At 34.9% G+C, this 15,873-nt stretch overlaps 1 protein-coding gene across 31 annotated transcripts in view; it reads left to right on the top strand.

Annotated features, from left to right (window-relative positions):
* Dlg1 (discs large MAGUK scaffold protein 1) overlaps positions 1-15,873 on the top strand; it is a 220,945-nt gene that overhangs the window by 133,447 nt on the left and 71,625 nt on the right. For 29 of the 31 annotated variants that reach the window (XM_087186996.1, XM_087186994.1, XM_087186992.1 and 26 more), the window contains 4 exons: positions 475-599; positions 2,438-2,607; positions 4,087-4,223; positions 8,632-8,776. In XM_087186996.1, coding sequence (XP_087043122.1) covers positions 475-599; positions 2,438-2,607; positions 4,087-4,223; positions 8,632-8,776 — 577 coding nt within the window. Of the gene's footprint in view, positions 1-474; positions 600-2,437; positions 2,608-4,086; positions 4,224-4,254; positions 4,331-8,631; positions 8,777-15,873 lie in introns of those variants that run through there. The other 2 variants (XM_021255246.2, XM_004834740.4) reach the window with 1 other exon arrangement.

Below are 15,873 nucleotides of genomic sequence, written 5' to 3'. Positions count from 1 at the left end.
TCGACAAATTGCACATACTTTTAAAGAAGGACCTGCAGGGCCGGGGATTTAGCTCAGTGGTTTTGCTGCCTGCTGTGCAAGCGCAAGGACCTGAGTTGGATCCCCGGTACCAAAAAATAAAGAAGGACTTGCAGACTAGACTTCAGAAGTACTGGGTACATTTTCTTTAGACTCATCTACTGATTAATAAGGCCTCTGAAAGGATTTTCCATATATTAAGAGCATGTGTATTTAATTTAGAATCTTCATGTTACTCACATATGTACCTTGCTATGTTGTGTTTCCTATTTTAGTACAGTTTCTAGTCCTACAATGACAAGAACCTCTCAATAAAGATAATTCTTGGGCCGAGGATGTAGCTCAGCAGCACAGCACCTGCCTGGCAGTTGCGAGGCCCTGAGCTCAATTCCAGGTACCCCAAAAAAAGAAAGGGAAAAAAAAGATAATTCTTGAATTTTTTCCTTCCCTCCCCAGGGAAATTCAGGGCTTGGTTTCAGCATTGCAGGAGGTACAGACAACCCACACATTGGAGATGACTCAAGTATTTTCATTACCAAAATTATCACGGGGGGAGCAGCTGCCCAAGATGGAAGATTGCGGTATGGTTTGTACTTTATGTTGTGACATTGATTCAATTTTGTGGACTTCTCTTGAGGCATACTGGATGAGGAATAAATAAAATAAAAAACACAGTCATATAAACTAACATTAGGTAGGTGCTCAAACAGCATACAGATGAATAAGAAATTTTGTTATTAGCATTGCTTCCAAGCTCTTTTCATTTAGAAATTTAGTCTTAGATAAATTTAATCTTATCTTAGATTTTATAATATATTGAATAATAAATATGATAGGTTTAAATGCTTGTGCACAGATTTATAGAAACCCTTTATGTTTTCTAGTATATTCACAAAATATTTTCCATTTGTTTCCTTGTTGGGAAACATGCATAGTATACAAACTTATTCAAGGAATATATATATATATATTGTATCCCATACCACAAAAAGTAAAGTATAACTAACTTAAAGTTTAGTTAATACATTTTAACAATCTTTTGTTTAATTAGTGTTCTATTTTGGAAGTTAACTGTTGCAGCTTATAATTTCCTTTGGCCATAAATGATGGCACCTTTCCTGTTTCTTTGGTGGTGGTTTTGTTTGTATATGGTAGCAGACTGATAGTGTAAAGCTAAGGATTTTATGTAGTCTGTTAATACCCGTTAAATATATTATGTAGCTCTTCAGTTTCTGGGTTTCACTGGATATGACAGGTATATAGTAATGAAAAAGTGAAAAATTTGACAATTTATGGAAATGTAGGCATTTACTTCCTGATTCTGTTACTGGCCTTTTATTTGTGTTGCTCACATAAAAATTAATATGTTCTCTTTGTTTTACTGAACCATCCCTGTAGTACTAAGATATCATCCTTTGAGTAGAATTTCTTTCCTCTAAAGAAAGAGAGGCTTGTCATGACCAGTTGTAATATTTTAATTGTGTTTTGTTTACCTCCCTACTGATTTAAGATGATTATTGTTTTCTCTTAATGGAATACCATGCAGTCAAAACTGAGACCAAAGCTAGGGGGAAAGGTTAGGACTAGGAACAAATCAAACTTTTAAAAAAATTTATAACCATGACAAATTATAAGTTATTTGCCTAACAAACCTTTGAACTAAATGGCCTAATTTATAATGTCATGTCAATTTAATTCTAATATCTAGGATGGAAAAGACATTTTAAAAATTATTTTTGGAGCCAAGCATAGTGGCATATACTTGTACTCCAAGCACTCTGGGAGGCTGAGGCAGGAGGATTTAAAGTTCAAGCACAGCCTGGACAACTTAGCATCTTGACAAGGCCCTGTCTCAAAAATTAAACACTTTTATCTCAATGTGAAGACCCCAGGTTCAATCCCCAATACCCACCTTTTTCCAAAATTTATTTTTCCATAAATCCATGACTTAATATGTTTTGACACTGTCACTGTGATCTTAAGTTAATCAGTCTCCTTGAGCCTCATTTTCCTTAACTGTAAATAATAGCTCTGTCACTTATTATCTGCATGACCTTGGAAAAGTTAAACTTGTGCTTCGGTTTCTCGTCTATGAAATTACAGGTCATTATTTAACCATTAAAACACTAAAAAAGTACCTAGCATGTGGTTGGTGCCATGTAAATGTTTACCTTTGCAAAGTATCTTAAGTGCCCACTCCCACAGTAGACATGCAAATATTTAATATTTTTGTGTAATCAGCTATTTGCATTATTTGTCTTGTTCCTTTTGCTGGCTTTTGGGAAATAATTGTATTTTTACATGTACCTTTTATATTTTCTGGATAAATAATTCTTTTTACTTTAAAAATGAAAGTAACAGAAATTGGCAAAATAAAATACTAATATTTAAGTTTTTAAACATTTAACTTTTTTCTCAGGGTAAATGACTGTATATTGCGTGTAAATGAAGCAGATGTTCGTGATGTAACACATAGCAAAGCAGTTGAAGCATTGAAAGAAGCAGGTTCTATTGTACGTTTGTATGTAAAAAGACGGAAACCAGTCTCAGAAAAAATAATGGAAATAAAGCTCATTAAAGGTCCTAAAGGTATGTGGGAATTCATACTAAGATTATTAAAAAAGAAATCTAAATATAACTTTGAACCTATTTTTGACATCCATCCTGAGATCAACAGTACTTGGTAATCTACAGAATTTGACTGACTGTAGAATTTCTGGTATTTCTACTAATTTTGTGTCTTAAGCAGAATGTCTGTGTTCCTGCTAAGATTGCAGCATTTGAGAAGTTCTTATGGTAATTTATGTGCACTATTACACTTTTTTTTGTTGTTTGTTTCTGAGACAAAGTATTACTTTGTAGTTCAGACTGGCCCTGAACTCACTGTGTAGCCCAGACTGCCCTCAAACTCATGGCAATCCTCCTGCCTCTGCTTCCCGAGTGCTGGGATTACAGGCATGCGCCACCACACCCGGCCACTATTGAACATTTTACTGCTGTGAACACACACATATATATAAATTTATAATTTAAGAATCAGTTCCATGTGATTTTTATATTCAAAATTTCCATAACCTATCTTTAGTTTTTAATAAGTAGGTTGGTTCTTACTTGGTTTAAATATTATCTGTGACCTTTGTCATTAAAAGAAGTATTCTTGAACCAAGAGTGTAGCATAATGGAAGAATTCTTGCCTAGTATTTACCAGGCCCTGGATTTGATCCCCAGCACTGCCAAAAAATAAAAATATTCTTGACCATAAACACTTTGAAGTCCTAGATAGAGTTTATGTTAGCTTGTGATAATCAACCTGCAGAGTACTTTAAAAGCAGATAACATAGTTTAAGTTAAAAGAAGGAAGGATTCATAGCTGGAAGTTTACAGTGTCATGAGCAGTGACATCTGCAGTCACATCTTTTAACATGTAATTTCTGAATTTTGAAAATACTTCTGGGATTGAGGATATATGGAAATATTGATTCCAATGTATGGCTTCATGGAAGAAGTAGGATTCCAATAAATGAAAAAGAAACAGAGTGGGAATTTGGTATTGAAACTACAGGACTTGCCGGGGATTTAGCTCAGTGGTTTCGCCACCTGCTGCGCAAGCGCAAGGACCTGAGTTTGATCCCCGGTACCAAAAAAGAAACTACAGAACTTATGAATTGCAGAAATTCCTTACTTAAATTTAATTCATAAAATATTGGGAAAGAACAAAAATATCCACATTTCTAAAGCCTGTCCACACCAGCAGATAAAAGTATTAGTAAAAAGCATAATTATGATGGACAAAAATAAAATACAATGTTTTACAATGTCTCTTTGGACTAACAAGTCCATTTATAAAATAACTTTAAGGAGGAATGGGAAGGGGGGTCTGTAACTCTAGAAGTGCCTATATTATCACCCCTTGATTGCAGAATAATACTTGATTTTCAAAGTTGATAGCTAAATAAATTCTTTTCTATTTTAAAACACTGTGATGGACTTCCTTAATTTTCAGCCATTTGTTTCTGAGGTAAGTTCATTTTTATTGATGAGAATCTAAAACTATTGTTTTGCAAATAGGTCTTGGATTCAGCATTGCTGGAGGTGTTGGAAATCAGCATATTCCTGGGGATAATAGCATCTACGTAACCAAAATAATTGAAGGGGGTGCAGCACATAAGGATGGTAAACTTCAGATTGGAGATAAACTTCTAGTGGTAAGTATGTGATATCTATTGTTCTAAAAGTCATTTTGGTGAAAATAATTGAAGGGGGTGCAGCACATAAGGATGGTAAACTTCAGATTGGAGATAAACTTCTAGTGTTAAGTATGTGATATCTATTGTTCTAAAAGTCATTTTGGTGTGTATTTTTTCCTGACAGTCACTGGAATTTATACATACCAAAAATGCTTAAATGACATTTATTGATTGATTGATTGATATAAAATATATATATATATCTTGATTTCTCTTTTTTTTCCCCAATTTCCTTTCCTCCCTTCAACCTCCTCTCCCCCCTTTTTACAAAAGCTTTGTTTCCATTTTTTTCTTTTCTCGATTTTTTTTCCCTTTTCCCTTCCTTTTTCCCCCCTACCCCTTTCATAGTTTCCTTTTCCTTTTGAACAGTTTCTTCCTATTTCATATCATCTGTTATATATTTTGGTCCTTATTTACCCTTTCAGTTTCTCACACCAGAGAGACAATGCAATGTTCATACATATGTGTCCGATTTATTTCACTTAGTCTCAAGTTACATCCATTTAACTATAAATATCTCAAGTTTTTCTTTATGACTGAGTAGTACTCCGTTGTATTAAAAACCATGTCTTTTTCTATCCATTCATCAGTTGATGGGCATTTGGGTGATTTCCAAGATGTAGCCATTACAAACTGTATCACTATAAACATGGGTGCACATATATCATTGTGGTATGATGCTTTTAATTCTTTTGGAAAGATACCCAGCAGGGGAATAGCTGGGTCAAATGGGACCTCTAGTCCTAATTTTCCGAGAAGTCTCCACACTGATTTCCACAGTGGTTGCACCAGTCTGCACTCCCGCTAACAGTGGAGGAGGGTTCCTTTTTCCCCACAGCCCCACCAGCATTTGTTACTGGTTGATTTCTTGGTGTAATAGCCATTCTTTCTGGTGTGAGATAGACTCTCAGCATTGTTTTAATTTGCATCTCTCAGATGACCAGTGATGTTGGATATTTTTTCATGTATTTATTTGGCATTTCTGCTTCTTCGTTTGAGATGCCTTTTTTTGGACTGGGTCTTTTAATTTGGGTGCTCTGATTTGTTTCAATTCTTTGTATGTTGTAGATATTAGTCCTTTATCTGAGGGACTACTGAATAAAACGCTTTCCCATTCTGTGGGTTGTCTCTTCGCTCTGTTGGTGATTTCTTTAGCAGTTCAAACCCTTTTTAATAGGATAAGATCCCAGTTGTTGATTCTTTGCACTATTTCCTATGCAGTTTGGGTTTAGTTCATGAACTTGTTGCCTACCCCTATGTCCTCTTAAGAGTTCTACCTATTCTCTCTTCCAGCAGATTTAGTGTTTGTTTTAATATTTAGATGTTTGATCCATTAAATGACATTTAAATGAGTGCATTGCTGCCTATACCCACACCCATCTAAACAAATTTCCGTAATCACTGTGTTTCTCACTTTAATTTTTTTTTTTTTTTTTTTTTTTTTTTGGTACCGGGGATTGAACTCGGGACCTTGTGCTTGCAAGGCAGGTGCCGGAACCCCTGAGCTAAATCCCCACCCCCTCACTTTAATTTTTTAATTTCATGGATACCATGTTTGTTTGTTTTTGGTACCGAGGATCGAACTCAGGACCTTGCACTTGCGGGGCAGGATTGGCGCTACTGAGCTACATGCCTGGCCTGGATACCATGTTTTTTATTTAAGGTTTCTATAGAACCAGTTTTGTTGGTTGGGAGCCAGCATTCTGTGCTGATTTATCATCGTGGCAGGACTCTGAATCTCTTTTAAATCTACTTTTAATTGAAGCGTTTGTCTTATTATTACACTGAAATTAGCAACTTTTTAATTCTCATCTTAATTGACTTGTCTGGCATTTGACATACTTTCCTCCTTCTCCAAACCCTGTTTCCTTTTGCTTGGCAGTCACTCTCTGTCTTGGCATTTTTCTTACTCGACACTCCTCATTTTCTTTTTCTGGTGTTTACTCATCTCCCCTACTTCTAAATAGTGAAGTGATCCAGAATTCAGTCCTTGTACATTTTCTTTATCAGTGCTCACTTCTAATGTCCCTGTTTAGGTTAAGACTGTTTGATAAATGGCCAGGTAACTTTGCTTTCAAGCCTGAAATTTGGGGATCATCCTCTTTCTTTAATACTACACATTGACTTCTTCAGCAAATTTTGTCATGTTTTTGTATTATTTAATACTGCATAAGAAAACACAGAAATTTAATGGCTGCAATAACAACAATCATGTGTTTGCTTACAACTCTGCAAGTTGGGTAAAAGTTAGCAAAGACAGCTTGTCCATACTCCACATAATGTCAACTGTGGTGGCTCAACCAGGGCCAGTCTGCTTCCATGTTGGCCCACACACATGATGTTGCCATGTGTGTTGTGTTGCCTGTCAGCTGGAAGCTCAAGTGGGTCAGTTAGCCAGATGTTTAATTCTCCAAAGGCTTCTCCTCAAGGCTACATCAGGCTTTTCACAGGATAATGACCAGGTCCAAGAATGAGAGGACAAGCCCTATTGTGTGGCAATTATCAATCCTCTCTTTCCAAGAGTTACTCTGTCTCATTGACTAAGAGCTAGTTTTGTGGCCACATAAGATGAGTACATATTGGAAGGCATTTTTATAAGGATATGAATATGCGGCTCTATTATGACTCATCACAGGCCACCAAAGGAACAGGCATGTATTTTCAAAATACAGGCAGCCCTCACTTTGTATGGTAGTGTAAACCATAAAAATAACTATCCTGTTGAAACCTTGCAAAACAATATTAGTAGTCAATGGGGAAAATTACGATTCTTCTATGACTTTAAAAAATTTTTGGTCAAATCATTGGAAATTCTCCGTTGTCAATTTTTTTTTTTAATTTTTTTTTTTTTTCCAGTACTAGAAATCAAACTCAGGAACTGGCACTTGCCAGGCAGGCACAGCACCACTGAGCTAAATCCTTGACTCCGTTGTCAATTTTAAAGACACAAATTTGAAAAATGAAAAAATATATTACAGTTAATACTTTGGTACATTTTAATTTAAAATAGAAACATTGATAATGTTTTCTTTTTTGTGTGCAAAAAATTATCAAAGACAAGAACAACCTGAACATAAAGCAAAGAGAAGGAAGGAAATGATAAATGTTAGTGCAGAAATACATAAAGCAGGAAATAGAAAACCATAAAGAAGATGAGCAAAACCAAAAGTTGACTAATCAACAAAATTGTCAACCCTTTAGCTAGACTGGCCAAGAAAAGAAGAGAGAAGTGTCAAATTTCTAAAACCAAGAACAAAAGAGTGAACATAAAAGAATTGTATGAACAACTATAATGCTAACACATTAGATAATTTCAATGAAATGAACAAATTCCTGAAAATAAAAACAAGATGATAGCCAGAGCATTAAGAACAGAAAAATAAAAGACATTAAGAATAGAATGTAGAGGGCTGGGGTCCCAAGTTTGATCCCCAGTACCTAAAAAAAAAAAAAAAGAAAAGAATGTAGGACCGGGAATGTAGCTCAGCAGCACAGCGTCTGCTTGGCAGGCACAAAGTTCTGAGTTCAATCCCTGGTACCAAAAAGAAAAAGACTGTAGCTTAGGGGTAAGAGCATTTGCCTAGCATTTGCCAGCCCCGCCTGAGTAGAGAAGAAGAATCAAAGGAAGCAAAGCTGTATTTGTAGGTGACAGTCACACACACATACACACAAAAATCCAAGCAAACATACTAATAGAACTAATAAACAAGTTCGGCAAGTTGGCAGGGTATACATTAGTATCTACATTTATTTATATTTCTGTGCACAAGATAGATGAATGGCCAATAAAGAATTGGGGCAAAACTCTTATTACTGACAGTGGAAATACAAATTTAAATAATTTGATGTACAGGGAAAATAAGACACTAATTTTAAAAACCTTGTAAATGATAATATTCAGTGCTAACAAAGGTCTAAGTAGATGAGTAATCTGGTAATGTGGGTTTACTAAAGCCATTTAGGAGAACAATTTATTAATTTGGGAGTAGTTTAATAAATTGCAGTATAACCACATAATAGAGTACTATGTAGCATTTTTTTTAAATTGTAGTGTGTATCCCAACATCTCTAAAATACTTAATATTAAAGATCCATTTGCAAAATACAAGTTTTAACATGGCCTCATTTCTTTAAACAAAGAACTAAAATACACCCACACACGTTACATTCCTAAATTCCTAAGAAAGAGAGGAAGTTAATATGTATACTTTCCTGATATCATACATAATAAAGATGGGTATTTTCTTTCCACACACTTCTATTTTCTTTAAATCACTCCCTCATATTCCCTGATTTGGTACAATTATAACCAAAAGCAAGAAAGCAAGTGCAAATATTTTAAATGTCTCTTGGGATTTTCTTTTAGGTGAATAGTGTATGTTTAGAAGAAGTTACTCATGAAGAAGCAGTAACTGCTTTAAAGAACACGTCTGATTTTGTTTATTTGAAAGTGGCAAAACCCACAAGTATGTACATAAATGATGGCTACGCACCACCTGATATCACCAATTGTAAGTCTGTTTGCTTAAGCTTGCTTAAATTTATTTTACTTGTTTAAGATGTGATGTACTTTCATGAAATGTTTCCAATATAATAGAAAAAGGTTAAACATTGTAAAAAAGAAAAAAAATTTTTTCTTTCTTTTTTCGATATCAAGGATTGAACTCAGGACCTGCGCTTATGAGGCAGGCACAGCACCATTGAGCTAAATCCCCAACCTTGTAAAAATATTTTTAAATGACTGTTAAGCATTTTAATCTAAGAATTTTTATGAGGTGGGATCCTTTTCACCTTTACTGGTTAATAATTTAAAGCATTGCTTCACAAGGTTTTATATAAATGACAGTCACCAGAAAGTATTTGTAAATAATATAAATACTTGGGCCGGGGATTTAGCTCAGTGGTTTCAACACCTGCTATGCAAGCACAAGGACCCAAGTTCGATCCTCGGTACCAAAAAAAAAATAAATGATAGTAATAATAATATAAATACTTATTTTGTTCTAAAACTTTTGAGCTTAAGCACAGAAATATAACAAGTAGTGCTGGGGATTTAGCTCAGTGGTTCTGCCACCTGCCTCACAAGCACAAGATCCCGAGTTCGATCCAAAAAAAAAAAGAAATATAACAAGTAGTTTAGTAGCATGCTGCTCTGTGCTGCTGGCTTATGGAATGCACTTTGAGAAACTGATTTTATATATTCCTAGGACGTAAGAGATTTTTCTATACTCTCAGCTGCAAAAGAACAGATACTATCTTTGTGCTTTAAGCTTCTAGTTCATTGACGGCAAACTCTTTAGAGCTTTCAATAGTAACAAACAGCCTGCTGAGGCACACATCCCAGAGGTTCGCCACCAATGCCTATTTATGTGCAATTCAATTGGGTTGCATGGAACTGAATTGTTATGTAGTATTTGTGTGCTTTAAATATTATAATATATTTTAATGGGCTTGTGTTGGTTGAAAAATGAAAGCTTTATTTGTTCTGTGCATTGAATTAATATTAAATGAACCTGTGAGTGATAAAGATCTAAAATGTGTTTGTAATCTACTTTGAGGGTTCTTTTTTTAAGTTGTGATTTTTATATATGGCAATATTTCCAGTTTTAAAACTGTCAAGATTCATTACCATCACTAGTCGCCATAAGTTAAATACACATTATAAATTTTTTTTGGTACTGGGGATTAAACTCGGGACCTTGCGCTTGTGAGGCAGGTGCCGGAACCACTGAGCTAAATCCCTGGCCCCATCCCCATTATATTTTGAAATCTTTTTATTGTTCTCTGACAGTATGTCTTATCTGTTTATTGATTTATTAAGTATAAGTAGATTATTTTATCAATAATTTCAGCCTAATTGACAGAAATGGTGTCTTATAGAAAGATTTTTATATATTTTTATTTGTGATTAAAGATACAGTTTCAGTAATAATCTATTTGATTCATCATTTCAGGTATCAGTCATACTTTGAATATGCTTTTATCTTCAAGACAAACATGCACATTTGGGATAGTTGTTCCACCAGTTGAGAATTGGTGCCAGATAATGACCAAGCATACAAGTAGCCAGGCTGCTTCTTACAAATATGTTAAGCAGAGAAAAATGTTGTTTTATTGAATTATTCTTTGTTATGTATAATAATTTGATTTTTTTAAAATGGAATAGCTAGTCCTAAAGAGATAATTAAATGACTGTTTGCCATGTAGATATAGGCAGTATATTTATTTCTTTGTTGTTGATGTTTCCCACCCATTATTGAACTAATAGAATATTACAAAAAAATTATATATAGTTCACTTTGCTAGTTCAACTTCTGTCATGTTTTACTTACTTTCCCCTCTCTTCTGACACAACTACAATGGTGAATTTTATTCTGTCATTCTAGTTCATAGTTATTCTATATATCCAATTCATAAGTAATTTATTCATGTGGGTCTTTTAAAAAGCATTGTGTTTTAAAATTTTTTACACAAGTGATTTTTGTGTTAGCCTTCCTGAAGCCATTGTTATCAAACTATTCAATTTACTTCCTGTTCCTTACATTATAGTCATCTGGTTACCTCCTCATGAATCTGTCTTTATTCCCTGAAGGTTTTCATGCTAGCCCATTTTCTTTCTTGCTGTTTTTATATTATTCTTCTTAGTGATAGCCAAAATCAACACAAATGATTTATCCAAAACCCTGGCATGTTGGCTTCTTGATCTGTTTCTGACTGTCCTGCCCTCCATTTCAGTTTAGGTGATTGTTTGCAAGATAATACTGATCTTATCCATAATGATCAGTTCTTTCATCATATTGAAAATACCAGTTTAAGTCATCCCATTTCTCTGTCCAAACCATCAGTTCACTTACTCCGTTTCTAGTAATTCAGCCTCATTTTGACCTTGAGTCATTTGACATTATCACTTTATTGCCCCCTTATATGTCCATTTTTCTAATTTTTTATTTAGCTTTAGCTTTTTTTGTCGTGATACTCATTTCCATACATGTATCTCCTGATCCTTTGGCCCTTTCTTCTTAATTGCCAAAATCCCAACACCAAATTTTGTCCCTAAAAGCAGAACATGACTGGAGAAGTACACGGAATTGTACTGCCTTTTAACTTATGACTACATTTCAGATGGAGCCTCACTCTTACCAGCTGCATTCCTTTAATTCACTCTCACACTCTGAGAATTCTTCCCTCTTCACAACTTCTTCACTTGCCATCCATACCTCAGACCGATGACTTTATATCATACTCCATTAAGCATCCAGAAGTGTCCTTACTCTTCTGCTTTTATATGTACCTACGTAAATATAGTTTTGCCCAAAAGTTCTGCTTTCCTTTGTGTATAATGGAATAACTATCATTGTTCCTGTCAGTTAGGAGTTCTGTTTGTGTACTGAATCTCATTTCTTATCTCTAAGGGTCTTGTTCTTGCACCTGTGCTTTCTCTCTACTACATAATCATGTTCTTTCTGTTGAATCATTACCATGAGCACACAAATATGCTGTACAACATTCCCTGTCTTGGGGAGGGGCTGAGGGTGAGAAGGAACCTTCCTACCATCTGAGATATATCCAGCTACTGCTCTTTTTCTCTACTTAATACTACAAAGAAATATGGGCCAGGGATTTAGCTCAGTGATACCACACCTGCCTGGAAAGCTCAAAGTTCTGAGTTCTATCTCCAGTACCAAAAAAAAAGAAATAATACTCCTACTATCTAAAGAACTCTGAACTCTGTCACAAAGGCAAGAGCAGTTGCAAACTGGGAAGAGTCTATAAAAGATTCATTTAGGTAATGAAGGGTACTCAATCTAGGCATAAGAGGAGAAATACAGATGAAAACTATGTTCATTATAGAGCAAATCCACTGTCCTTGTTCTTTAACTTAGAAAAAAATTCTACTTAAAGTAATTGTTTTACCATTAACTTTTACTCTTTCTCTTGAATTTCAGTGTTGATTCCATAAGATTTTATTTTTAATTGACACATAAGTGTACATATTTATGTAATGCCATGTGAAAATACATTTATACGGTGTATAATGATCAAATCACATAAGATTTTGAAGAGAATTGACATCTTTATAATATTGGACCTTTCTGTCCATGAACATTTCTCCATTTATTCTGATTTTTGATCTTATTTTATATCTTTTAGTACTTTTTCTTCATTTAACTTACAGTTGAAATAACCCTTAACATTCAGGAAGGTTCAGGAATTTTAAATTCCTCTTAATGATTGTTTTGCATAATGCATGCATATTTCTAACCACCTTTGGTGGGGGGAGTGCTGGGATTGAGCCCAGGCCCTTGCATGTGCTAGCCAAGTGCTGTACCACTCAGCCTTAGCCCCAGCACTATAACCATCTTACTAATCAAAATACCACCTCAAAAAGCACCTTTAAACCCCTTCTTAAGTATTCCCACCCCAGAGGTAACATTTGAATCTCTATACATTATATTATACTGTTCTTAAAGAGATACATAGTTTGTTACTATATTACATGTAGATATATTAGACATTCTTCATTTTATCAGTTTATACTGTTCAGTGTCATGATGCTTTTATTCAACATAAAAATATAGGAGATCTATTTATGAGGCTGTATTCTTTGAGGTTTTTTAATTGTTATGTATTACTCTGTTATATGAACATACAAGTTTCCCATCTTACTGTTTACATTTTCCATTATCTCTAATGAATATAGCCGCTGTGGACATTTTTTACAGGATCCTTATTGACCATATATACCCGTTTATCTTGGAGTCAAATTGCTGTGTTATAAGATAGGCATATATTTAGTCTTCATTTAATACTGCTAAACAATTTCAAGAATAAAAGTATTGAAAACGGCTCATACTACAGTTTTTCTAGACCCTCATTAGCTCTTGGTACTGTCCGTCTTGTCAGTTGTTGGCTGTATATTCAGTTAGGATTCACTGATGATTTTTATGTATGTTATTACTCAGGTAATGCTATTGTTTTTATTCCTGATTGTTCGGGTGAGAGTAGTGCTTAGCACCCTTGCTGTGCTCATGTCTTTGACTGTCATCTTCTGTGTGGTGCCTGTTGGAATCTTTTGGCATTTTTCAGTTAGTTTTGTCTTTCTTACTGATTTAAAGAAAATTTTATGTGTTCAAAGAATAATTTTATAATCAGTTATAACTATTGTAGAGTTTGTGTTTTCCCTTTTCTCTCTACTATTAAGTGATCTATTTTGCTTTTTTTTTCTCCAAAATCTTGAAAGTCTTGGGTTATCAACCTTGGTATCTAAGGATAATGAATTGGCTTCCCTTGTGTTACAGTTCTGGGAGATTTTCTTACATAAGATTTTGGGTATAACATTGTTTCATCTGATCCTTCTTTGAGCTATCATTGCTTTTATAGAAACATTAATTTTTAGCCCCTGCTGTCTGAGATACTGTGCTTTACCTGTGAGACTTAACAGCTCCCAAAAGCATCCATTGACTAAAAGGGAATCTAGATCTGACAGAAAAAGGGTACATTTTCTGGTTTTGGATTTGATAGAATTTCGTATCCAGTTTTTTGGAATTGTTGTTTTGTTTATTCCATCCAAACATGATAATGCAGGAAAGGAATTTAAGAATCAAAAAAAAAAAAAAGAAAGTACACTGGCCGGGCTTGGAGGTGCACACCTGTAATGGCAAGTACTCCAGAGGTAAGACAGGAGAATCACAAGTACAGAACCAGCCTGGACAACTTAGATACACCCTGTTTCAAAATTTACAGAGGGGATGTTGCTCAGTGGTAGGGCACTTGCCTAGTATATTCAGTCCTCGGAATGGGGGAAAGAAAAAGAACAACAACAAACTGGACATCAAAAGGCTGTTGGTTAACCGGTCATGATGGTGCATGCCTGTAATCCCAGCACTCTGGAGGCTGAGGCAGGAGGATTGCTGTGACTTCGAGGTCAGCTTGAGCTACATAGTGAGGCCCTGTTTCAAAAAAAACAAAAATAAAAAGTCTGGTGGTTACAGAAATTTATGTGGCTATCTGTTATGTTAGGCCCATAGGCAGGCATGTACAACCTGTGGTCTACTTTGCTTTGCTGCTGCTGCTCCTGCTGCTGTTGTTTTTGAGACCACATATGAAATATCTAATATCATTAATACGTATGTAATGTAACAAAATTTGCTTTTTAATTTTTTTTTAATTGTGACATTTTTAAAAAGAGGGCAGGAAAAAAAGCAGGCCACGGGTGAGACACACCTGCAAGTTAGAATTACATACCAATTCCTTTTTTAAAAACTCACAGATACTCATGTATCACCCAGGAAAACCTTTGAACTTTCAAAGCCAAGAGCCATTAATAGAAGGTCCTTTGGATCAAATACAGAATAGCATCTTATATATGAACTGAATAGGAAATAATAGCTTTTAGGTACTACATACCTATAATACCAATATGTATATTAGATCTTCAAGCTCTGTATTATCTATCGACATCATAGACTTCTTCCAATTTATACATTTATAGATAGAAATATATGGGCCGGGGATGTAGCTCAGTGGCACCCTGCCTGCCTCACAAGCGCAAGGTCCTGAGTTCAATCCCCAGTACCAAAAAAAAAAAAAAGGAGAAGAAGCAGTTTACTCCTACCAAAAGGAGGCAGCATCTGTATTTCTTCTTTTTTTTGGTACCAGGGATCAAACTCAGGACCTTGCGCTTGCAATGCAGGGGCGGTGCTTCTGAACTACATCCCCAGCCCAGGAGTAAGCATTATTTCAGTACATCATAGTTAAATCATTTCCTATTATCTTTCACTCAGATCACTTCATTCCTTTTTGTTACTTATCTGCCCATAATAGTAATAGAACTAATGACCCTTGCATTTCTGTACCCCTAGTGCGTAGCATAGTGCTTTGCCATAGAAGACACTCAGTAATTTAATGAAGGAAGAGACTGATGTTTAGTAATAAATGATAAAGGAATATTACAGCTAATTCAAAAATGTTTTATAACTTTATCATACTTAAAACTGCAAGAAAGTCAAATAGTGCCTATTGTGGGTTTTGGTAGCAATTTAGATCATTCAAGAATGTTACATCTTTGTAAGCTACTGCTGAAATGTGTTGCTTACCCAGGTCTTTGAAAAGCCTGGTCAGGAGTACCATTATAATTTTTTGGGCTGAGCTTTTGCTCAAGTAACAACTTGTCTGTGATAGTTACTATTGTTAAAATGAACCAACAGATAGTTTTTGCTTATTTTTTAATTTTTGCTCTTTACCAGGTTTCCATTCTTTTATGGAGTATTAAAAAGAATAGATATATATTGGATTGACAGTTCTAACCCAGCATAAGGACATAGACTGTTTGCACCTGTTTTTAAGCTTCTGGCTTCCAATATCCTTAGTCAGGTTTTGAGTACATACACTTTTTAAAAATAGTAGCCTGCAAAATAACTTCTCTAAGTTATTGTACTTTAGATTTAGTAATTCCTGTAAGGCTTTCAAATGGCCTTACCTGGATTTCATTGTACAACTAATTTAATGTGTAAAACAACATTTTAGTTGTATTTTCTCAAAGAATACAAATGGTTTCTTGTTTGTATGTTTGGGAAACAGTTGAACCCGGCAGGTGCTCTTCCATTGA

Source organism: Heterocephalus glaber, unplaced genomic scaffold (assembly GCF_053883595.1).
Source record: "Heterocephalus glaber isolate CG9 unplaced genomic scaffold, H.glaber_assembly_v1.0 deba00001504, whole genome shotgun sequence".
Lineage (NCBI taxonomy): Eukaryota > Metazoa > Chordata > Mammalia > Rodentia > Bathyergidae > Heterocephalus > Heterocephalus glaber.
The sequence above is the reverse complement of the archived record's forward strand: the minus strand, read 5'-3'. Positions and strand labels throughout refer to the sequence as shown.